The sequence below is a fragment of the Lynx canadensis genome, chromosome B1 (genome assembly GCF_007474595.2).
Source record: "Lynx canadensis isolate LIC74 chromosome B1, mLynCan4.pri.v2, whole genome shotgun sequence".
Classification (NCBI taxonomy): Eukaryota; Metazoa; Chordata; class Mammalia; order Carnivora; family Felidae; genus Lynx; species Lynx canadensis.
The window spans coordinates 97136095-97162504 of NC_044306.2; the positions used below are offsets into that span (position 1 = coordinate 97136095).

The window sequence follows — 26410 nt, forward strand, 5'->3', positions numbered from 1 at the left end:
AACCATTAAAATTTACTGAATGTCATTTACCAGGCACTGTTCTAGACAGTATTAACTAGTTAATACTCTGAATAATCTAAGAGATTATTCCCATTTACCAATGAAAAATCTGAGGTACTAAAAGGTTAAACAACAGGTCCAAGGTCATACAGGTAGTAAATGGTAGAGCAATATACATAACCAATTGCATAATATTCTAATATTATGAACCACAAATTACTCAACCATTTTTCTATTGTGAGACATTTAAGCTATTTCTAATGCTTTACTATTATAAATAAAACTATATAAATCTCTTTTCAATCAACTTTCTCTTTTCTTTGTATTTTATCCTTAGAAGAAATTTCCAAGAATCAAAATCACTGTCAAGGGACATAAGATTTTTTAATGCTCCTGATACATACAGTAGAAATGCTTTCCCCAAGGATTAAACCAATTTTCACAGCCATTAGTAATAAGAGTGCCTTTTTTTTTTTTTTTTTTTTTTACAATAGCCTCACAACTACTGGGTTTTATTTTTTAAATCTTTGGTAATGTTGCTTTAACTTTACATTTCTCTTATTACCAGCAACGTTGAACATTTCTTTTAAATTAAAAAAAATTTTTTTTTTACAGTTTATTTATTTTTGAGAGAGAAAGAGAGAGTACATGAATGGGGTAGGAACAGAAAGAGAGGGGAGAGAGAATCCCAAGCAGGCTCTGCAGGCTCTGCGCTGTCGGCACAGAGACCTATGTGGGGCTTGAACTCATGAACCGTGAGATCATGACCTGAGCGGAAACCAAGAGTCAGATGCTTAACCAACTGAGCCACCCAGGTGCCCCGAACATTTCTTTATATCTGTGCATCAGTTTCGTTTCTTCTTCTGGGAATAGTCTGACGTCATCTTGAAAGTCAAGTTAAGAACTGTTCTAAACCTCAACTGATGACTTAAATGTAAATGAATTTAAAACATGAAGGTTTCCTTAATAGCAAACATTTGACTTAATAATATTAAAATCCAGCATAAGTTTTATAAGAAAAAAGTACAATTTATCTTCATTACACAGTGGAAGCACAATCCTTAACATTGGTTGTTTAAAGGCATGAAATAATTTTTCACTTCTTTTCATTCTTGCTTCTTAAATATTTTCTGAACTGACACTAAATTTAACTGGTTTAGAAAAGCTGGTTACTATCTATCATTCTTTTTGAAGACTAAATCTATAAATAAGAGAAAAGATTTCTAGATATCACAAAAGGATATAATAAGGGTTTTCTAGCAACAAAGAAGCCATTCGGGCTTCTTTAATCATAGGACGAGCCATTAGTGTTCGTCGTCTCCAGTAATGCTAAGGAAAGAAAAGATGACATACTTAAAGAATGTAATAACCACATCTGTGTTACAAAGAGTATGTTAACAAATTAGGGATTAAGGCATCATAGAAAGTCTTACATGATCTCCTGTTCCAGCAAGATGAATGCATACAGGTTTATATTTGCTGTTCCACTCCTTAGGAACAATAAGTTGGAACCTATTTAAAATAAAACACATAAATAGAATTCTCTTTAGAAGTTTTCAATACAAACTTTCAATTTGTAAATAATTAAATTATTTGGGAGAAGAGATCATTCAGAATTTTGACATTCAAATTATGATGAATAATTCATGTTTGCATAAAGGCAAATAAGATATTATAAATTTGCTATATTAGGATATTGTATTAGGATATTAAAATATGCAGTACAATATAAACACAGAATTCATTGTAATCATTTTTACCTTATTCAGTATCACTTTATAAATGCATAATGAAATATTCTTATTTTGTTGAGACATCAATATATATGAGTAAGTCTTAGAAACAACAACTCTCTACATAGCTCTGCTTTTTCTCCTTGCAGGAATAATGCTTGGTTATACAATCTGTTGATGTATCAGTAAAATACTTTATGTTATCTCTTTTGTTTTCCAACTTGGAGAAAAAGCAATCCATGCCAGATGCCAAAAAACAAAAAACAAAAAACAAAAAACAGTTTTCCCTATATGTCATTATCTTATTGTAGTAATTTGCTTTTCATTTAATGTTTTTTCCCTATAGGACTTTTACTTTAATTGTGGTAAAATACACGTAACATAAAATTTACCATTTTAACTATATTTAAGTTGCACAGTTGAGCAGCATTAAGTACATTTACATTGTTGGGGTGACACCTGGGTGGCTCAGTTAAGCTTCCGACTCTTGGTTTTGGCTGAAGTCATGATCTCATGGTTCGTGGGCTTGAGTCCCACATCAGGCTCTGCACTGCCAGCATGAAGCCTACTTGGGATTCTCTCTCTGTCATCCTCTTTCTCTGCCCGCCCCCACTCACTCTCAAAATTAATAAACTCAAAAAAATTTTTTTAAAAAGCATATTTACATTGTCATGCAACAATCACCACCATTCATCTTCAGAACTTTATCTTCCTAAACTGGTTTACTTGCCTTTTTAATTTCCTTAGCAATTGATATTTTAGAATTATTATCTAGTATAATACTGCATTCTGTCAACTCAAGGTTTCACCTTAGGTAGCTGCATTCTCAGGCAACATAAACCTCAATTTTGAGCTTATTTTGTTTGTGCAGGGGACAATATCACTAGTTATCTATTATCAATAAATTGTTGAATAGAGAATACACACAAGTACATTTAGGAGGGTTCAGTGGTTCTTTCTGTTTTGTGCTCATGGGAACTAACTCTTAATTTTTAATCTCTTCATCAAAACTGCCAATGTTAACAACTCTGCTTCATTTTGCATTCTCAGAACTGTCCTGCTTCTTGATATTTTGATGATTTGGGGTAAATAAAAACATTTAAAAATGCTTTCTGTGAAATGCTGGACATCTCTGCTATTATTTTTTTCCTTCTGTTTCATAGCATTCCATGTAGAGACTTCATTATTGGAGAATAGCTTTAAATTAATAAGAATATTTTATTACAGTAATAACTGACCACTCATCTAATAGAGGCTCACTAATTAGTCTGTCTGCTCATATTACAGTACCTTCTCACAAGAGTATTTTCCAGTGCCCCGTGATGAATAGGTAGAGTTCATGTGAGCTCCTCAGCTACAGTTGATTGGGCCTGGGGTAGTACAAATTAGGGCAGTAAAGATTGGTTCTTTTGGTAGTCTGTAATTAGGACAGACTCTAGATTCTGTTGAGCTTTCAACATGAAGGCTCTGTGGAGCTGTGGTAGCTATTTTTTGTCACTGCATGAGAAGCAGAGAAAGATAAACTACCCACAGAGAAATGGCATGGGTCATAAAGCAGGGATAAGAGACCAGGAAACATACAGGAAAGGGAGGTAGGGAAAGTATCTATATAGATCTTAATGGCTTCCCACTTTCAGCTTCCAAAATCTCTTTTTAAATACTGAGATAATTGGCATATATTATTAGTTTCAGGTATATAATTTAATGATTTGATATATGTATGTATTGTGAAATGATCATCACAATAGTTAGCATCCATTACCACACATAGCTACAAAAATCCTTTTTCTTGTGATAAGAACTTTTAAGATCTACTGTCTTAGCAATTTTCAAATATACAATACAGTATTAACTACAGTCATCATGCTGTACATTATATCCTCAAGACTTATTTTATAACAAAGTTTGTACCTTTTGACCGCTTTCACCCAATTCACCCAGCCCCCACTCCCAACTCTGGCAACTACCAGTCTGTTCTTTGTATCTCTGAGTTCCAAGTTGTTGTCATCATTGTTTTAGATTCCACATGTAAGTGAGAACATATGGTATCTGTCCTTGTCTGACTTATTTCACTTAGCATAATGTTCTCAAGGTCCATGTAGTTGCAAATGGGAGAATTTCCTTTTTTGTTGCTGTTGTTATTTAATTTACTTTGAAAAGAGAGGATGGAGGGGTAGAGAGAGGGAGAGGGAGAGAAAGAATCCCAAGAAGGCTCTGTGCTATCAGTGCAGAGCCCAACATGGGGCTCAATCCCACCAACCACGAGATCATGACCTGAGCCAAAATCAAGAGTCAGACACTTAACCGTTCAACCAACTGAGCCATGCACGTGTCCCTGGAGAATTTCCTTCTTTCTTATGTCTGAATAATACTGCACTCCTTTTATATACCACTTCCTTATCCTTTCATCCACTGATGGACATTTAGGTTGGATCCATGTCTTGGCTATTGTAAATAATGCTGCAATGAACACGGGGGTGCAGATATTTTCTCAAATCAATGTTCTTGTTTCCCTCAAATATATACCCAGAAGTGGAGTTGCTGGATCATATATGGTAGTTCTATTTTTAATTTAAAAAAAAAAAATTTTAATGTTTATTTTCTTGAGAGAGAGACAGAGTACAAGTGGGGGAGAAGCAGAGAGAGAGGGAGCCGAAGTAGGCTCCAGGCTCTGAGCTGTTAGCATAGAGCCCGATGTGGGGCTCAAACTCATGAACTGTGAGATCACAACCTGAGGCAAAGTAGGATGCTTAACTGACTGAGCCACCCAGGTGCCCCGCCCTGTGTATTTTAAAAGAATGTGTGTTCAGATGCTGTTGGATATAATATTTTGTGAATATCTAGGTTAAGTCCACTTGATCTAATGGGTAGTTTGAGTCCAATGTTTTCTTACTGATTTTCTGTCTGGATCATCTATCCATTGCTGCAAGTCAGGTATTAAAGCTCCCTACTATTATTCTATTGCTGCCTTCAAGTTTGTTAATTTTTTTAAATATATATTTAGCTCCTATATTGGGTACATAAATATTTACAAATGTTATATCCTCTTGTTAGACTGATCCCTTTATCATTATATAATGACCTTCTTTACCCCTTATCCAATATTTGTTTTTAATGTTTATTTTTGAGAAAGAGGGAGGGAGGGGCAGAGAGAGGGGGGGACAGAGAATCTGAAGCAGGCTCTGTGCTGACAGCAGACAGCTCGATTCAGGGCTCAAACTCATGAACCATTACATTAGATCATGACCTGAACCAAAGTCAGATGCTTAACTGACTGAGCCACCCAGGTGCCCCTCCAATCTTTGTCTTTTTTGTATGATATAATATAGCTACCTTTATTTTCTTTTGACTTTAATTTGCATGGAATATCTTTTTCCATCCCTTTACTTTCAGTCTATCTATGTCCTTCATCTGAAGTGAATCTTTTTTTCTTAAACAGTTTTCTTTTAAAGCTTATTTATTTATTTAAGTAATCTTTACACTCAATGTGGGGCTCGAACTCACGACCCTGAGATCAAGAGTTGAATGATCTTCCAACTGAGCCAGCCAGGTGCCCTGGAAGTGAGTCTTTTATAGGCAGCACATACTTGAGTCCTTTTTTTTCTTTTTTTTCAATCCATTCAGCCAGTCTAAGTCTTTTGATTAGAGAATTTAGTTGGTTTACATTTAAAGTGATTATTGACCGTTATAAATTTATTATTGCCATTTTGTTTATTGTTTTCTGGCTGTTGTGTTATTCTTTTTATTATTTTATTATTCTTTTGTTCCTTTCTTCTTTTTGTCTCTTTGTGATTCGATGATTTTCTGTAGTGGAATGCTTAGATTTCTTTCTCTTTGTCTTTTGTTTATCTAATAGGTTTTATCTTTGTGGTTCCATTAGGCTTATATAAATTATCTTACTTATAACAGTCTCTTTTCTATAGTTTTATTCTGCTTCACCCCACATTTACCGGGAGCAATGCTAAATAATTATTGCAATTAATGCTAACCAATTAAAAATAGTATGCCATTGATATTATAATTGTAAGTAAAAAATAACTTACTACTTTAAACTTTCTGAATAAAAATTCTTACCTTGCAATAACAGATTCAATTGGCATTATATCAGGCACATAGTGGGCCATGGGAGAAACAAAGTGTCCATCTAGGATCTTACAGTCTGACTGCTCTTCAATCTAAAAGAAAAGCAAGACCAAAATGTATACATACATATAGACTAAGGTCTATCATGCATGTTTTAATATAAAAAAAGTTCCATTCAATTAAAAATTTTTTCACTGACTACCATGTATTCTTTTGCCCCAGTCAGTTTTCTGAAGGCATGGCTCCTCATACACATTTCTTTTCCTTTTACATCCTTTACTACAGGCTAGTTGGAAAAGTAAACTATAAATAAACTGCATTTGTACAAAAGCATGAAATAAGTCAATAAAATACTAGTTGGAAGAATTCAAAAATATCAAAATAAACATAAGAACAATTTACAAAGAAACTGTAAAAATAATTTACCGCAATCAAATAAGGGTTGACTTAATGTTTAAGCAATCCATTGAGACAATGAGTCATGTAAACATTAAATAAGGAGAAATGTATATTTATATTTATAGCAAAGGCATTTGCTAATGTCTGACACCTAAACTTTCCCTTCATCAGTTATTTTTTATAAATAAAAAATCTTTATCAGGTCAGTAATCAAAATTAAATTAACAGTAAAGCACCACATATTTTCATTAAAATTGTAAACAAAAAATTTTATCTGTGGATACCATATATAACCATCTTATTTTAAAACAAAAATTCTAGCCAGTAATGTCTTATTAAATAATCCACATTTTGTTTTGCATGTGACTTAAAATGCTACTTTATCATAAAGTAAGTTTTAATAAGTTATAACATTATTTTCAATCCTTTATTGGGTTTTATAAGTCTATCTTTTTCCCCCCACTCGTTTAAAAGGTTTTTTTTGGTTTTTGGCTTCCAAGTTTTTGTTTAAATTCTAGCTAGTTAACATACAGTGCAATATTAGTTTCAGATGTAGAATTTAGTGGTTCATCACTTAACATCAAATACCCATTGCACATCACAGCAAGTGCCCTTGTTAATCCCCATCACCTGTTTAACCCATTCCTCCATCTGCCTCCCCTCTGGTAGCCATCAATTTGTTTTCTATAGTTAAGAGTCTGTTTCTTGGTTTGCCTCCCTCTCTCTCTTTTTTCCCCTTTGGTTCATTTGTTTCTTAAATTCCACATATGAGTGAAATCACACAGTATTTTTTTCACTGAGCTTAATACTAACTCCATCCACGTCATTGCAAATGGCAAGATTTCATTCTTTTTTTGTGGTTGAGTAATATTCCATTGTGTGTGTGTGTGTGTGTGTGTGTGTGTGTGTGTATGTATATGTATATATATGTATATATATATATATATATATATATATATATATATACAGACACACCACATCATCTTCATCCATTCATCAGGTGATGGCCACTTGGGCTGTCTCCATAATCTGGCTATTGTATGTAGATAATGCTTATTAGCCTACCTTTCATTTATACCAATATCATGCTGTTTGATCATGCTGCAGCTTTATAATATCTATTGACAAATGACTGAAGTAGGTTTTCCTTATCACTCTTCTTTTTTAGGTGTTCCTGATTTGATTGTACTTTCATGATCCTTCCCAAAATAATTTTAAGATCATTTTATAGACTTTAGTTCTAAATTGAGTATTTTAATTATGACTGCACTGCATTTTTTGAAAATGGTAAGGAGACCTGATGTATACAATATGAATTTATATGATTTAGAATAATAAATTATTTGATAAAGGAGGCAGCACAGATTAATGTCAAAGGGAGTAATAATCCCACAAATAGTGTTGGGACAAATGGCAACTTGGTAAGAAAAAAAAGCAATTTAGAACCATAAGTAATATAGACTTAAAAATTAAACCAGCTATAACTCAACAATAAAAAGATGAATAACCCGGATAAAAATAGGCAATGATTTCATAGATGTCTCCAAAGAAGATATACAAATGTCCACTAAGCACATGAAAAGATGCTCAACATCACAGTTATAAGGGAAAGGCATATTGAAAACCACAATAAAATACTTCACACCCACTAGGATGGCTATTTAATACAAATAGTGTGAATGTGGACAAATTGGAACTATTATACACTACTGGTGGGAAAAGTAAAATGGTGCACTTTGGAAAACAGTTTTAGTTCGTCAAAAAGTTAAGCACAGAATTACCATATGACCCAGAAATTCCACTATTAGATTAATATCAAAAAAATTCAAAACATATATACACAAAATCACTTGAACATGAATGTTCACAGCCTTATTGATAATAGTCAAAGAGCAGAAACAATCCATATGTTCATTAGCTGATAAATGGATAAACAAAATGTCACATATCTATACAATGGAATATTATTTAGCAATAAAAAAGAAGGTAATGTTACATAACATGGATGAACCAAGAAAATTTGCTAAGTGAAATAAGCCAGACACAAAGACCTCATATTATATGATTCCATTTATATGAAAAGTTTAGAATAGGTCCATTGAGATAGCAGATTAGTGGCTGCTAACAGGTGGGAGGCTGGGGAAGTAGGAAGTAACAGCTAATGGGTACATAGTGTCTTTTTGAGGAGATAAAAATGTTCTGGAATTAGGTAATGATAGTGGTGATGTTTGCACATCTTAGGAAGAATAATAAAAAACAACAACACTTAACTGCACACCTTAAAAAAGGTGAATTTCATGGCAGGTGAATTTTACCTCAATTTTTAAAAACCAAAAGAGACAGTAATGGGAACAATAGGGGAAGAGGAAGGGATGCATCCCCAAATCTTAACAGTAATTTTTCCTTGGGATACAAATAGAATTAAGCAGTGAAAAGTGACAGAAAGTTAGCTTTTTGATTTTTTTACTTGGTATGCTTTTAATTTGTTTATTTTAAGCCTGTGATTTTTAATAAAAAAAAAAACCAGGTAAATAGTAACATTTAGCAAAATTTCAGGGAGAAATGTTCTAAATCCAGAAGCTATAGAAAGAATAGCTATATGGTATGGATGAGGGATTTCCAATTTATAAAATTTTGTTTTTAGCAGTGGAACTGTTTTGAAAAATGAAATCCTCTAAGGATATCCAATACATATAAGAGATGAAAATAGAGTTACTTTGATTGAAGGGCAATGAGAGATATGAAGGCTATGCATTTGTACCCCTTCCCCAACAATACTTCAATTATCCAATTATATAACCCTAGAACTGTTTTACAGAAAAACATGGTTGCTAAAAAACAACACTATTTCAAATATATTCTCTAATTTTCTCTAATGTTACTGCGTTTTCTTTCTACCATTCTTTCACCAATTAACTATTTCCCATAACATTTCCCTGATGTTATTTAATAGGCGTTTTGGTTAACAACTTCTCATGTGCTGATTCTCCAAGTAGAATACTTCCCTGTATTACTCATAATTCTTCTCAAATATTTTAATCCTTCTGACCCTAAAGATACAAAATGAGGCTCAAAAAGATGAAGCCTTAAATATTTTCTTCTGTTTAAGCAAGTACTAAATATATGCTCTCATATATACATGATTACAATTATTATAAGCATCCTATTAGGATACATATGGTATTTATTTTAATCATATTAAATGAAAAGTCTATACTGTACTCATGTTTTAGTGTTTATTATTATACTCCAGTATTCAACTCATTCTTTTTTTAAGCTTTATTTTATTATTATTATTATTATTATTATTATTATTATTATTTAAGATTTTATTTTCAAGTAATGTCTATACCCAACATGGGCTTGAACTCACTCCACTGACTGAGCCAGCCAGACACCCCTCAACCTATTCTTGACACATATTTATGTTAAACCAGAATTTCTGTAATTGCATTTCTTTCATTTAAATACCTTATCAATGTGTACTGGGTAATCACTTGAAACCAGATTCTGACATCTTTCTCGATTTCCAATCATCTTTCTGAATTCGAAGAGTCTATTAGGATAAGGGGGGAAAAAGGGAAAAATTCAATATGCCCATTATACAGGGAGTGATGTATAATGCTGAAAAATTTGCAAGTCCAGTTCATAAGCTATGTTAAAATTTAATTCAAATCATTAGAGAAAAAGATGAGGCTACTGGTTTTTATTCAAGCTGGACATCTTATCCATAAAACATTTGAGAAATATCATTGTTCAGAAAGCAATTAACATATGCAATACTCAAAATTAAAGGCATAAATCCTGAAAATTCATTTTCTTAAGTCCAGATACTTCTATGACCTACAGTATATCCCAGCTTTATAGTCATTACAAATTCAATTTACATGAGGAAGCTCTATCCCTGGAAACTATAAGCAACTTAAAAATAATTAAAGTTCAAAATCTACTTTGTATTTGAGAGCTCTTTACTTTTAATTTTAAAATTACTTTTAACATAATTTATGATTATATGGGATAAAACGGAAATAATTAAAAAGAAGAGAAAAAGAAGCAATTTAATATTTTATATACTTTAATGCTTAAGTTGTCAATCACTTCATATTTATAACAAAGGATTGTATCACTGAAAAAAAATTTTTAATTTTTTTTACTAAAACAAATTTAGAATAAACATTAAGAAAAAAATGGTTACCTTTTGAGATCCTCTGGCCTCCCCCATCCTCTGATAAAAAGTTTTGTGAGGAGAAGTCTCCGGTATAGAATATCTAACTTGCTGACACCCATTAGTAACAAACAAACATCTATGAAACAAAATTTAAAATAACTTTAAAATATTTTATTTTAGGCACTAGGTCAATTTCCTAGCCATCTCTTTAAATATCAGGTAAAAATTACAGATTGATCTACTCTCCTTGGAACTTTGCAACTTTCAAACATACTATCCATCTATCTGTGTATATTTATTTTATTTTAGAAAGAGTGTGCATGTGCGAGTAGGGGAGGGGCAGAGGGGGGAGGGGTAAAGGGAGGGAGAGGGAGAGGGGGAGAGAGAGAGAGAGGCAGGGGGAGGGAGAGAGAGAGACAGACAGACAGACAAAGAATCTTAATCTCTGTTCAGCATGGAGCCTGATGCTGGGCTCCATCCCACGACCCTGGGATCATGACCTCAGCCAAAATAAAGAGTCCAACGCTCAAGCAACTAAGCCACCCAGATGCCACATATATATGCATGTGTGTGTGTGTGTGTGTGTGTGTGTGTGTGTGTGTGTGTTTAATTTATTTATTTTGAGAGAGAGCAAGTGAGCATGAGCAGGGCCGGGGCAGAGGGAGGGAGACCGAGAATCCCAAGCAGGCTCCCTGCTGTTAGTTCAGAGGCCGAGGTGGGGCTCACATTCATAAACCGAACAGTGAGATCATGACCTTAGCCCAAACCAAGAGTTAGATGCCTAACCAACTGAGTCAGCAGGTGCCAATATACTGTATATTTTTAACTACAGTTACCATAATGTACATTACACCCCCCAGAACTATTTATCTTACAGATCTTAAAAATATTCATTGCAAGAAAAAAATGTGTAACTATATTTGGTGATGGATGTTAAACTTATTGTGATAATCATTTCACAATATATACGTAAGTCAAATCATTATGCTGTAAGTTTTAAATTAATACAATGTTACATATTAATTATATGTCAATAAAACTGGAGAAAAAATTTAAGATTGAGATTAAACTATGTACCTTAAATTTATTCTCTCGGATATAAGACGTGAAATATAGACAAAAGGAATTGGGATGCAAGTAGAGAAGATAAACTGTGTATTCTTTTAGGGTAAGGTCTTCCCATCTTCAGCACAGCAACTAACACTCAATATTTATTGGATAACAATAGCTGTAGCTATTACTTATGTAGTACTGTACAATCTGCCACGCATCATTTTGTAAAAATACAAACACATATACATACACATTCTTGTTTAAACCTCCCAACAACTTTATGAAGAAGGATCTATTATCCCAACTGAAGCACAGAGAAAATAGGTGATTTATCTAAGATCACAGAGCTAGTGGTAGGTAGAGCTAAAACTGAATCCCAGGCACACAGCAAGATCTAACTACTATTCTACATTCCCTGTCTACTAAACTATGATTCGTGAAAACTTTGTACCACTTATTTAACTTTCCCAAATATTTCTAAAGTGTTTTTTTAAATTTTATTTTATTTTTAAATACCCGCCTGTCTTTTCAAATGGAATGGTGTAGTTTTGATTTGTGGGCAAAATGTGATTCATTTTCAGGGTTTATTCTACCTAGAAAAATGGAAAATAGAAATGTGCATTTCTATCAGTGAGCTTTAGTAAGTACTTATCTATTATTTTGAATGTTTTAATGGAACCACCACTTATGTTTTATACTTTTGCTCTTTGATTTGTAACAAAATACAAATTTAACTTAATGTTCCTCCTTGTTTACATAGGTATACAACCCAAACTATCATTAACTGGGCTGGTACTTTATTGTTTTTACGACTGGACCAGCAAAACCAAATCATTCATATTGCCTCTCACAATTCTTAGGACCAAGAACAAACAATTACTAGATAAAGTACTTGTTAAGCAATACAGTATAAAGACAGAGTACAGTATTTAGTATTTCTTTTTTTTTTTTTTTTAACATTTTTTTTTTTTTCAACGTTTATTTATTTTTGGGACAGAGAGAGACAGAGCATGAACGGGGGAGGGGCAGAGAGAGAGGGAGACACAGAATCGGAAACAGGCTCCAGGCTCTGAGCCATCAGCCCAGAGCCCGACGCGGGGCTCGAACTCACGACCGCGAGATCGTGACCTGGCTGAAGTCGGACGCTTAACCGACTGCGCCACCCAGGCGCCCCAGTATTTAGTATTTCTTAATACCACTCTCTTTTTGCCAATTTTCATGTGTTAATCAATTTTTATTCCTTTTTTTAATTTTTTTAAAAAAATTTTATCCACCTTTGAGAGACACACACACACACAGAGTGCAAGTGGGGGAGGAGCAGAGAGAGAGAGGGAGACACAGAATCCAAAGCAGGCTCCAGGCTCTGAGCTGTCAGTGCAGAGCCTGACATGGGGCTTGAACTCGCAAGCTGAGAGATCATAACCTGAGCTGAAGTCTGATGATTAACCGACTGAGACACCCAGGTGCCCCAATTAATTTTTAACCTTGATTAAAATTTGGTTTTGGCATAATAATGTTACGGAAAAGAAACCATAATGCATATCCAGCTTTATTATACTACTTGTATCTACCGCTATAAATAAATAAATAAATAAATAAATAAATAAATAAACAAACAAACGTATTCCGGTTACCAGAGTCCAGTAAATTATCATCATTTAGTTTCCCAAAAATGCAAGTTTCTGAACTTTTAAGAATATTACTTTTTTCATTTAAGCAACAAGTATTAAGTGCTTACTATATGCTAAGCATTATTTTAGGTCCTGTGCTATAAGATAGTCAAGGCACATTCTTCCTTTCACAGATCTTGTATTTTCATGTAGGAAAAATATTATTTTTTTAAAAAAGCAAAGAATAGATGATGACAACACTATAAAGATAATATAACAAGAGAGTGTGATAAAGAAGACTCCTTTGATTGTCCAAAAAAAGCCCCACTTAACCAAAGAAGTAACATTTAAGCCAAGACCTACATAAGAAGAAGCAGCAGCCAAAACTTTAAACTGTAAATCTCATTAAAATTATGTACTTCCTGAAGTCTACTCATGCACAATGTTCCAATAAAATTTGTAAAAACTATCTAGTCAGTTGGTAAAGCACAGGAATAGATAATTTATGTAAGAGGAAAGGCAAAAGAAAATGATCACATGCCCTCTTCTTTGCTATTTCACAGATTCTCACTGTAACTTTTTTGTTTAAGTAGGCTTCAAGCCCATCACTGAGCCCAATGTGGAGCTTGAACTCATGACCCTGAGATCAAGACCTGAGCGTGAGTCAGATGCTTAACTGACTGAGCCTCCCAGGCACTCACTCATTTTAACATTTTTAAATTCAAACAATAGAGAAGGAGATACAGTAAAAAGAGGAAGAATAGTCTTGTTCCCATTACTTCCTTCTACTTTTCAGAGATACTTAGTGCTAACAGTTTGGAATTTGTTTTCCTTGATATTATTTACTTACCTACACAAACTCAAAACTTAGGAGGGGCACCTGGATGGCTCAGTCAGTTAAGTGTCCGACTTCAGCTCAGGTCATTATCTCCCAGTTCGTGAGTTTGAGCCATGGAAAGGGCTCTGTGCTGACAGCTCAGAGCCTGGAGTCTGTTTCAGATTCCTTGTCTCCCTCTTTCTCTGCCCCTCCCCCACTTGTACTCTGTCTCTGAGTCTCTCAAAAATAAACGTTAAAAAAATTTTTTTTAATTAAAAAACTTAGTTTTGGCAGGATTCAAACAACATAAAAATATATAGAGCAAAGCTGAGAAGTCTCTCTTTACTCCTGTGAAGCTTCCTCTCTTCCCAAATGGTGACCGTTGTTTTTAATGTTATATACCTGTGAACCCTATCCATTTATACATGTACACATATTTTAGGAGTTTTTGGTGGTTTTTTTTTTAAGACAGAAGGGACCAACTTCATATTTGTCTTTTTCCAATGTTCTTCCTCACCATGCTGATTTATAGGACTGCCTCATTTTTTTTCTAATAATAGGTGAGTTCAGCCCATTTATATTTATTATGATACCTTATGGGTTTAGTTTTTGTTCCATTTTTGGTTTTATTGATTTTTTTGATTTTTAAAAACTATTCACATTTAATTGTTTTACATTTGAGTATATATAAATTTGAAAGAGAGATATTTAAGGTTCAGTATGTCAAAATGGCTAAGAGCATACACTTTTCCCTTGGTTGAATCCTCTACCATGTGACTGCGCAAATTGCTTATCCTTTCTGTCATATACCTGTGAGTCATCTGTAAAATGGGGATAATGACAGTACTTACCTGTAAGGATTGGTATGAGAAGTAAGTGAGTTACTTGGGCTCCTGGGTGGCTCAGTTGGTTAAGCATCCCACTTCCGCCCAGGTCATGATCTCATGGTTCATGAGTTTGAGCCCCTCCTCAGGCTCTCTGCTGTTAGCACAGAGCCTGCTCCAGATCCTCTGATCCCCTCTCTCTGCCCCTCCTCTGCTTACATGTGCATGCATCCTTTCTCTCTTTCAAAAATAAACACTTAAGGAATAGAAATAAAAAATAAATAAAATGAGTTACTATTTATGAAGCACTTAAACAGTACTTTGAAATTTAAGTGCTATACCTACTGCTAATACCAACAATATTACTGATTATCACCTACTGCTAATACCAACAATATTACTGATTATCCTTATTGTGGGGTCTCCCAAATGGATGGGGGGGGGCACCAAATATGGGGCAACCCGACTGGGTGGAAGCCAGCAGTGTAAAAGGTGAAAGAATTCATCCAAGGCAGAACAATGGAGACAGACGTTTATGAATACATTCACTGCAAGGAAGCTGCAGGCAGGATAGCAAAACAGAGACTGTCTGCCATGAGGCTGTGGTGGGGAGCCATAGTTTTAGGGCAGAGTGAGGGAGCCTGGGAACATGTAATTTTCCCATTTTTGGTAATCTTAGGAACTGTGCCTGGTTGTAATTGGTCAGTTAGAGTCTAAGGCTATTACAAGGTGGTCTAATGGGCCTATGTGTTCAGCCAGGGGTCACTGTGGGCCCTTCTACCTTACTCAGGTTTCCATTATTTAAGTTGGTTTCCCAAAAGTGGTCTCTACACTTATAACTTTATTTAATACTTAAACCTATATTTCCATGTTCTACACAGTATTTGTTAATTCCAGATATAAATAATGGTGGATATATTTACTCCCTTCTCTCCACCACTCAATTTTTTGTTGATATTTTTTCATATGCTTATCTATGAACCTTTAGGTATATTAGTATCTCTAACCTGATATATTTGCTTTAAAAGATATCTCTGACACTAACTGTGAAACTTGATTCACAGCAAAAAAGCTTTTACCATTCTATTAATTTTAAAAATTAGCTTTACATGCATTCTACAAATTTTCTAAAATGTTTATATAATCAAACCAATCCATCTCACCACATTCTTAACACACTGGAAGAAGGGTATGACTCAATTTTTTTAATGTTACATCTCCCCCCCTTTTTTTTTGTAGTTTTAAGTTTATATTTGAATTCCAGTTAGTTAACATACAGTGTAATATTAATTTCAGGTATAGAATTTACTGATTCATTACTTACATACAGCACTCACTACTCATCACAAGTGCCCTCCTCACTACCTATCACTCATTTTCCTGTCATTGGAGAACACTATAAAATATTTTTTTATTAACCAGATTTCTAGAAACATTATTTTTTTCTCTACTGCTAATTGCTATTTTTTAAACCTAGAATTCTTTTATAAACATAGATCTAGTTCTAAAACCTACATTCCATTTTTATTTTTTTATTAAAAAAATTTTTTTAATGTTTACTTATTTTTGAGAGCGAGTGAGCAGGAGAGGGACAGAGAGAGAGGGAGACACAGAAACTGAAGCAGGCTCCAGGCTCTGAGCTGCCAGCACAGAGCCCAAAGTAGGGCTTGAACCCATGAACCGTGACATCATGACCTGAACCGAAGTCTGGCACTTAACCAACTGAGCCACCCAGTCGCCCTACATTCCATTTTTAAAACCCCTTTTAAGTAGCTTTTACAAACTGTTGTTTTACTGTTTATACATCTACAATGAACTTTTCATTTACATTCCAATTATGTTTGTCATAACTTATACAATATCCTATTTGTAATGTAACCAATAGTGTGTTTAATTCACATATTAACTTAGTAACACTGTTATTATTTTTTTAGCCTTTTCATCCAGTTTTCTTTATTTCCTCCATTAATATTTTATTCTGTCCTTTAAGTATTTTTATTAAACATGTTACATGACTAATAGGCAATGAATATGATTCCTTTTTCTTTTTTCTTAAACAGGATTTTTTATAAATTTTTTTAAAATTAAAATTTATTTATTTAATTCAATTTAGTTAACATACTGTGCAGTATTGGTTTCAGGAGTAGAACCCAGTGATTCATCACTTACATACAACACCCAGTGCTCATCCCACAAGTGCCCTCCTTAATGCCCATCATCCACTTAGCCCAATCCCCCAACTACCTCTCCTTCAGCAACCCTGTTTGCTCTCTGTATTTAAGAGTCTTTTGGGGAGCCTGGGTGGATCAGTCAGTTGGGCATCAGGCTCCCTCATAGGTCGTGATCTCACGGTTTGTGAGTTCGAGCCCCGCATTGGGCTGACTGCTGAGCCTGGAGCCTGCTTGGGATTCTGTGTCTCATTCTCTCTCTGCCCCTCCCCCACTTGTGCGCGCGCGCGCGCGCTCTCTCTCTCTCTCTCTCTCTCTCAAAAATAAATAAATGTAAAAAAAAAAAGTCTCTTGTGGTTTGTCTCCCTGTTTTTATCTTATTTTTCCTTCTCTTCCCTATGTTCATCTGCTGTATTTCTTAAATTCCACATGAGTGAAATCATATGATATTTGTCTTTCTCTGACTTATTTCACTTACCATAATACACTTAGGTCCCATCCATGATGTTGCAAAGGGCAAGATTTCATTCTTTCTGATTGCCAAGTAGTATTCCATTCTATATATATATATACACCTCTTCTTTTTTTTTTAATATTTATTTTTGAGAGAGACAGAGCGTGAGCAGGGAGGGACAGAGAGACGGGAGACACAGAATCCAAAGAAGGTTCCAGCCTCTGAGCTGTCAGCACAGAGCCTGAGCGGGGCTCGAACCCATGAACCATGAGATCATGAGCTAAGCTGAAGTTGGATGCTTAACCAACTGAGCCACCCAGGTGCCCCTACTACCTCTTCTTTATCCATTCATCAGTCAGTGGACATTTAGGCTCTTTCCATAATTTGGCTATTGCTGATAGTGCTGCTATAAACATGGGGATGCATGTACCCCTTCAAATTAGCATTTTTGTATCCTTTGGATAAATACCCAGTAGTGCAATTGCTGGGTCATAGGGTAGTTCTGTTTTTAATTTCTTGAGGAACCTCCATACTGTTTTCCAGAATGGCTGCACCAGTTTGCATTCCCACCAACAGTGCAAAAGGGTTCCCCCTTCTCCGTATCCTTGCCAACATCTGTTGTTTCCTCAACTGTTAATTTTAGCCATTCGGACAGGTGTGAGGAGGTATCTCATTGTGCTATTGATTTGTATTTCTCTGATGATGAGTGATGTTGAGTATCTTTTCGTGTATCTGTTAGCCATATGGATGTCTTCTTTAGAAAAATATCTATTCATGTCTTTTGTCCATCTTCACTGGATTATTTGTTTTTTGGGTGTTGAATTTGGTAAGTTCTTTTTTTCTTAATTTTTTAAAATTTACTTATTTATTTTGAGAGAGACAGAGATAGCACAAGTGGTGGAGGGGCAGAGAGAGGGAGACAAAGAATCCCAAGCAGGCTCTGCACTGCCGCCTGGAGCCTGATGTGGTGCTCGAACTCACGAAACTGTGAGATCATGACCTGAGCCGAAATCAAGAGTCAGATGTTTAACCGACTGAGCCACCCAGGCACCCAAGGATTCCTTTTTCTTTATTTTTTTAAAATTCTTTTTTAATGTTTATTTATGAGAGAGACAGAGACAGAATGCGAGTGGGTTAGGGGCAGAGAGAGAGGGAGACACAGAATCCAAAGCAGGCTCCAGGTTCCGAGCTGTCAGCATAGAGCCCAATCCGGGGCTCAAACTCACAAGCTGTGAGATCATGACCTGGGTCAAAGTCGGACGCTCAACCGACTGAGCCACCCAGGTGCCCCAGGATTCCTTTTTCTTTAGATGAATATTACTATATCACAAGAAAACGTCTTATTCTAGATTTTTTCTATCAATACCATGACTTTTGTATTAGAACTGCTTTCCATGAATGAGCGTATCAAATAGTTAGGGGAGACTTATTTCTCTGTAATGGAATACGCATGTCTCCACAACAGCATTCTCTCCTTCCAGTTTCATACAGGCTAAGCCATATAAGAAAGCCAGGATCACAAGTCATAAAGTGAAAAAGTTCCATTCATGTTACCAACTTCCAGGATTATGCTTCTTAAACTAGTATCCTAAGGAATTTTACAAACTTGCCTTTAATTTTTTTTAATATTTATTTATTTTTGAATGGCAGAGACAGAATGCAAGTGGGGAAGGGGGTAGAGAGAGAGGGTGACAGAGAATCTGAATCAGGCTCTGCACTGACAGCAGAAACCCAATGCAGGGCTCAAACTCACAAACCGAGAGATCATGACCTAAGCCAAAGTTGGATGCTTAAATGACCAAGCCACCCAGGTGCCCCTACAAGCCTGCCTTTAAAACAGATTTCTCATTATACAGTTAAAACCTTGGTTTGCAAGCATAATTTGTTCCAGAAACATGCTTGTAATCCAAAGCACTCGTATATCAAAGCAAATTTCAAGAACCATTGGCTCAGCTGTGATCATGTGACTTTTGGCATCACATACTACTTGTTGTAAGACATCACTCACTTTTCAAGTTAAAACTTATTAGAAATGTTTGCTCATCTTGCAAAACACTTCCAGAACAAGTTACTTACGATCCAAGGTTTTACTGTATTTGATTAATATTTTTCCAAGATTTCTTTTTTTAAATGTTTATTCATTTTGAGAGAGAGCACACGCGTCCATGTGCTAGCATAAGTGGGGGAGGGGCGGGGGGGAGAGGGAGAGGGAAAGGGACAGGGAGAGGGAGAGGGAGAGGGAGAGAGAGAGAGAGAGAGAGAGAGAGAGAATATCCCAAGGAGGCTTCACACTGTCAGCACAGAGCTTGATGGGGGGCTGGAATTCACAAACCATGACATCATGACTGGAGCCAAAATTAAGAGTCAGACACTTAACTGACTGAACCACCCAGGTGCCCCCAAGATATCTTTTTTTTTTAATATTTATTTTTAAGGGAGAAAGAGAGTGAGGGGAAGGGACAGAGAGAGAGAATCTCAAGCAGGCTCTGCACCTTCAGCACTGAGCCTAACGTGGGGCTTGAACTCACAAACTGTGGATCATGACCTGAGCTGAAATCAGGAGTCAGATGCTTTAACCAACTGAGCCATCCAGGCGCCCCTTGACATATCTTTAATAGTATAGCTAGTTTGGACAGAATATTTATCTGAAAATGAAAAAAAAAAAACCTAAAGAATATTAAAAAAAAATTGTACTAAATATATCCAATTACAAAATGATACCTTATAGAATTCTGCATGGAAAAACATACAGTAAAAACTTGGTTTGTGAGCATGATTTCATTCCAGAAACATGCTTATAATCCAAAGCACTTGTATATCGAAGCGAATTTCAAGAACCATTGGCTCAATTGTGACCATGTGACATTTGGCATCACATACTACTCACATTGCAAGACATCGGTTGTTTATCAAGTTAAAATTTATTGGAAATGTTTGTCTTCTGGAACACTCGCAGAACAAGTTACTCACAACCCAAGGTTTTACAGTATTTTTTTTTAATGTTTATTTATTTCCTGGGGGTGTGGGGGGACACAGAGAGGCAGATAGAGAGATTCCCAAGCAGGTTCCATGATCAGCATGGAGTGGGACATGGGCCTCAGTCCAATGACTGTGAGATCATGACCTAAGCCAGTATCAATGGTTACACACTTAACCAACTGAGCCATCCAGGTGCCCCCTGCATGGAAAAATATTAAGTAAATGATATAAACATAAAATCTTAGTTTCTGTTGTAACATGTTTACAAATAGTATCTCAAAAGAACAATGTTATAAATAGAACAGAGGAGAGATCCTGCAAACTTTTCTATAAAGAGTTAGATAATAAATATTATAGACTTTGCTAGCTAAGAGGTGAACTCAAAGGTATTATGTAGGTATATAATATCACAAAAAAGAAAACTAATATTCACAAAATTTTACTGAGGAAATTCAAAATATGATAATAATAAGTAATCTTTTATAATATATGTCTATTAATGAAAAGACTGAATTTTTTTTTCTTGGGATTTTATTTAAAGTGGGTTCAATGTTAATGCCCCATCACTAAATTGAGCACTAGTGTTTATCTGTACAAACCATTCACAGTTCATGGGCTATACAAAAGCAGGCAGGTTGGCCCATAAGCCATAGTTTGGTGACTCCTGGGCTAGAAAATCAAATAAATCATAGATATCTCACAAATGTCACAATAATGTCACAAATGCAAAGATACAACTATAAAATACTGTATTAAAACCATAAATTGTCCAACCTTATAAAATGATATAAATAAAATGTAAATACTGATTTTTATTTTTTGGAAGGAATCTTTTTTTTATGTTTATTTATTTTTGAGAAACAGAGAGAGAGAACGAGCGGGAGAGAGGCAGAGAGAGGAGACACAGAATCTGAAGCAGACTCCAGACTCCAAGCTGTCAGCACAGAGCCTGACGTGGGGCTCAAATTCATGAACCGTGAGGTCTTGACCTGATCTGAAGTCGAACACTTAACTGACTGAGCCACCCAGGCACAACATAAATATTGATTTTAAAATAATTAAATATGTCACAAGGTACTCCTAAAATCAGTATTCCATCTAAAACAAACACTAATTATTTAATTAGCCATGTTGTGTCTGCTTTCTTAAAATTATAGTTTAGTAGCTAACAGATGGAAAAAACCCACCACCATCATTGGTGACCACCAATGATGAATGGATAAACAAAATGTGGTGTATACATACAATGGAATATTATGCAGCCTTAGGAAGGAATGGAATTCTAACATGCTACAACATGGAGGACTTTGAGGACATTACATTACATTCACCTTGGCTAGGTGAAACAAGCCAGTCACAAAAAGACAAATACTGAATGATTCTACTTTTGTGAGGTACGTAGAGCAGCCAGATTCATAAATAGAAAGGAGAATCGTAGTTACCAGAGGCTGGGGGGACAGGGAAGGGGGCCAGGAATATTGTATAATGTATAGAGAGTTTCAGTTTTGTAAGATGAAGAATTCTATATATGGATGGTGGTACTGTTTGCACAACAGTATGACTGAACTTAATACCACTGAATATACACTTAAAAACGGTTAAGATGGTAAATTTTATCTGATGTGGACCACACATAAATCATTTTATATGATGATTTTACCACAATAAAAAAACTTGGAAAAAATGTAGAAATTGGAGTTGACAGTCTCTCTCTATAAAATTTTTCAGAAGTAAATTGATACTTTCTTTCCCTCTTGATAACTTTCTCAGTAAGGATAAGTAATTCATTATCCTATTGTCTAAGAACAGAACTTAAAGCATGTATTCTCTTCAACAATATGCCATTGCATAATTTAAATATTTGAAGACCTCACTAAGACCTTTAAATAGAATAATTTTTTTAATGTTCATTTATTTATTTTGAGAGAGAGTGAGTGAGCACAAGCAGGGTAGGGGAAGAGAGAGGGAGTGGGAATTCCAAACAGGTTCTGTACTGTCAACGCAGAGCCCGATGCGGGACTGGGACTGGACCTCAGCAATGTGAGATCAGGACCTCAACCTGAGCCCCCCAGGTGCCACTTTAAATAGAATAATTTGAATAACAAATCACTTTAATTGGTTTTCCCCAACTTCTCACTTCCCCCATCTTGAGGATTAGTTTCAGAGAACCTAGCCTACCTGGGTTTTCTGCTTTCAGGTCTCATCTAGCTTCCATTAAAATGTCAGTTGGGCTCTGTTCTCTTCTGGAAGCTTGAATGGAGAAGAACCTGCTTCCAAGCTCACTCAGGTTGTTGGCAGAATTCATTTGTTTGCAGCTATCACCCTAAGAGTTTCGATAGTTTGCTATTTGTTAGCCAGAGGCCAACCTCAGTTCTGAAGGGCTATCTATGGTTCCCTACCATACGGCTGTCTTCATAGGAGTTCACAAAAGGGCAGCTTACTTCTTCAAGGCCAACAGGAGAGTGAGAATGTGCTAGCAAGATGGAATCTAAAATAAAACATAATGTAACCATAGGAGTGTCATCCCATCAACTTTGCCACGTAACATAACATCATCACAGACCATTTATTTTCTCTATAGTGGGGGAAAAGGATGGGGTTGATGTCTTCCTTTCTAGCATCCATGGCATCAACAGCAATTAGCAGATTCCCCGTTAGTATTAAAAAAAAAAAAAAAAAAAAAGCAGGGGCTTGGGTGGCTCAGTTGGTTGAGCATCCAACTTCCGCTCAGGTCATGAGCTGGTGGTTCATGAGCTCGAGCCTCACGTTGGGCTGACTGCTTCAGATCCTCTGTCGCCCTCTCTCTGCCCCTCACCTGCTCACACGTGCTCTCTCTCTCAAAAATAAATAGGCATTTTTTTAAAAAAGCAAAATTCCAATACTCAAATTTTACAATAAGGAGAAAAGTACTAAACTGCTCATTAGACATCCCATTTTTCTATACAATATTCTTTCTTAGTTGGTAAACAAAGGCAAATATACAAAAGTAAAGTTCAAGGGAAGCAGGAAAAGACCTGAGAACAATGAACTCTTCAAATATTTTCTAAAGTACAATGTTTATTAGATGTCTAAGTCGTTTAGTCATTTCTAATTTTCAACCCTATAGCAGAAAAGCTTTCCAAATCACTTTCATTCCATATAATATAGGCCATAACAGTCAGCGCTCCAAATCTGGAACCAGCATACTCCTTGTTATATTAACCTGCCAGTAAGCTACAGAAAGCAAATCAAGAACACACAAAGCCTGCTATAAATTTGGTTATGGAGATGAGGGCTACACAGAACCTCTTAAGTCCAGTTTCAGTTCCAAGAACAATATTAATACTGATTTCTGGGACATTCTAAAACATAAGTCTTCTAAACAGGGCTAACTGGTATCCAATGCCAATGAACAGATAAAGTCCAGAGTAGCAATAAGTCCAATTCACCAAAAGGAGGCATCATCTAGAGGCACATCTGATACTTAAAGACTTTATGTCAGGCTGGATTGACACCAGTGAGTTTCTGCAGAGACAGGACCCATTTTTTGAAGTATGTATAAAGCCAAACTGATACAAATGTTATCTATAGTTTTATAAAGCCAACACAAAAGGAAACATCAAAGTACTTCTACAAAAACACACTTCAACAAAAGTAGTTCTACTACAGCACAGAGGAATGAAAAGTCTTTCCTAGAAATGAGCGCTATTGCTAAAGTGGCACTCAGAGTCTATATACCATATAGTACTTTTATCTATCACTCTAATAGTTAAGCATTTAAACAATGCAATCCTAATTTTTCCTGGATTTTTATCCTCACAAAGTTGATCCATAAATAGGAAGTTTATCTGTTCATTTTGAGGGGTGGCTATCTATTCTAAGCAGTCATCTAAGGAAATATAACTGGTGGATTGTCTCATATCCTTATGTGAAACATTCAGCAAATAATCTAATCTCTTTTCAAACTTAGTTCTTCTTTTCCATGGGCATTAAAGAAAGTAATTAAGATTTTTAAAAGGTTTTTTAAATATTTACTTTGTTTGGGTACACTGTTCCTAAGAAATGATTTTTTCTTTTCTTTCTTTCTTTTCCCCTATGGTATAATACACAGAGCTTATTTAGATTTCACTTGTTTTACACATAGTCATTCCATGTACTTTTGTGGTCTAAAGTCATCACTTGGAGGTAGCAATGGAAAATAGCAGTGTCAGAAGACCTGGGTTCCTTCACTAGCTATGTGACCTTGAGTAAACCCCCTTAACCTATAAAAGGGGACTAGTATCTGGCCTACTATACACACATAGCAAATTATTCAATTTATATAAAAATTGATCAACTGTTTTGATATATTTTAAGAGATACAGGAAAAGATTCTTCTTAAAAATATTTTCATAGGAAGGCTGCTGATGAAAAAAGCACAGGCTTTACACTCAGGAGTCCTGTGTTTCTTGGATTCTAGCTCTGTTACTTATTAACGTATGATCCTAGGCAAATTATTCTCCATGCTTTCAATTTCCTTGTATGCTTGACATAATCCCAACTCAGAGGATTGTTGTAGGGATTAAATGAGGTAATTCAATAATCACTCACTCAACATGTATTTATCTAGCAATCATTCTGCTAGGTGCAATACTAGTTAAAAGTCCCATGTGAAACACACACACACTGTGCTAGACTACTAGACTTCAGGGTTTGAAAAAAAAAGTCAATGATACATTAAAGCAACATTATGGCAAAAACAAAACAAAACAAAACAAAAAAAACCTAACCTAATTTTTTTTTTTTTTTCACCTATGTACCTTTTTGGAACCAGTCATAGGAATCTGGTAAGTTTTTGTGAGCTGTTACAGACAAATTTGCAAGACTGAATTCAAGCACAAAAAGTCAAGTCTGGATTCAGAAAATAATTCTGAACTAACAGAAAACACATTTCGAGTCTAGCTGTTCATGTGCCTGACAGGATAAACACAAGAAGGTCACAAAAAAGACAAAGGTTAGAACTGATGGCATTTACCACACAACATATAACTAATATAGGGCCTGGCACAGGGTAACTGCTTATAAATATTGGTTGAAAGAACTGAATTGAATCCCAATTCTGCCACTTTTACACCAAGTGACTCTGAGTAAGTTATCAACTTGTCTGAACCTTAGTTCTCTGTGAAATATAAATGTGTCTGTTTTATCTATCTCAAGGACAGTTGTTATCAAATGAAATCACATGAGAATGTATTGGCACTAACAAAACACTAATTATGACATATAATGACTACTGGTACTAATTAGCTCAGAAGCCTACTTGTAAGATGCTAATATGTAAGTACAAGGAAAGAGAGCATCAAAATCTACTGGGGAAAAAAACCCCATATTTTCGAAAAATGTCATCTTTATGATGAAAGGAGCTGGTCACCGCTAAACTGGTGCTGTGCCTTTTCTAACCCGTAGGTTACAGCGGCAGGGTCTGCTGAGTGGCATCGTGCTTGACTGAATCCCCCAGTCGGCGCAGGCAGCAGTAAGATGACGATTTGAGGGTCCCCACCTTCAGAACCACCATCCAGGCCCAAACAAGGCACTACCGGTAAGATGCCTTTGTAGTTAGCGGAGCGAGAAAACAACAGCACCGAGACAATTCCACCCTCCATAGGGGTAAAGGGACCGCCTGCCAGCCTAACTCACCCGGGTCGGCCAGAGCGCGCCCCAAAGCCCCGCCTCGTCCAGCGCCCGCGCCTCTCCGGCCAAGCCCTGCGCCCCCAGTCCCTGCCTCCTGGCACGTACGCAGTGCTGAAGGCTGGGGGAGTGCGGCCTGGACCGGCTACTTACCCAATGGCCGTTCTTAGGGCGCCTGCTGTCCAGCTGGCCGAGCCTCCCGGCACTGTCCTTCCGGGGCTCCCAGGACTTGCCTTCGGTCGGAGCCCCAACTGCAGCGACTGCAACCTCTCCAGGCACTTAGGAGCAAGGGGGCGCAGAAAGCGAAGCCTACAGAGAGGGACGAGCCCGGGGCGGGGTAGCCGTTTAGCCACGCCCTTAACCCCTCCCCCGCTGTTCCCCACGAAGTCCTGGGAGGCAACGAGGTACCGATGGACGTAAGAAAGCTAGGACACAGGGCCCCGCCCCTGACCTCTTCCCGCCCTGCCGGGTCCAGA

At 36.1% G+C, this 26410-nt stretch overlaps 1 protein-coding gene across 4 annotated transcripts in view; it reads right to left on the minus strand.

The window, feature by feature from the left end:
- ABHD18 (abhydrolase domain containing 18) overlaps positions 1–26380 on the minus strand; it is a 42657-nt gene extending 16277 nt beyond the window's left edge. The window contains exons 1-7 of one of the 4 annotated variants that reach the window (XM_032592901.1): positions 26088–26380; positions 22467–22776; positions 10411–10519; positions 9687–9771; positions 5808–5908; positions 1434–1512; positions 1245–1329 (exon numbers count right to left, since the gene is read on the minus strand). In XM_032592901.1, coding sequence (XP_032448792.1) covers positions 1245–1329; positions 1434–1512; positions 5808–5908; positions 9687–9771; positions 10411–10502 — 442 coding nt within the window. In that variant the 5' untranslated portion in view covers positions 10503–10519; positions 22467–22776; positions 26088–26380. Of the gene's footprint in view, positions 1–1244; positions 1330–1433; positions 1513–5807; positions 5909–9686; positions 9772–10410; positions 10520–13896; positions 13952–22466; positions 22777–26087 lie in introns of those variants that run through there. The other 3 variants (XM_030313097.1, XM_030313101.1, XM_030313102.1) reach the window with 3 other exon arrangements.
- Positions 26381–26410: the final 30 nt, after the last annotated feature.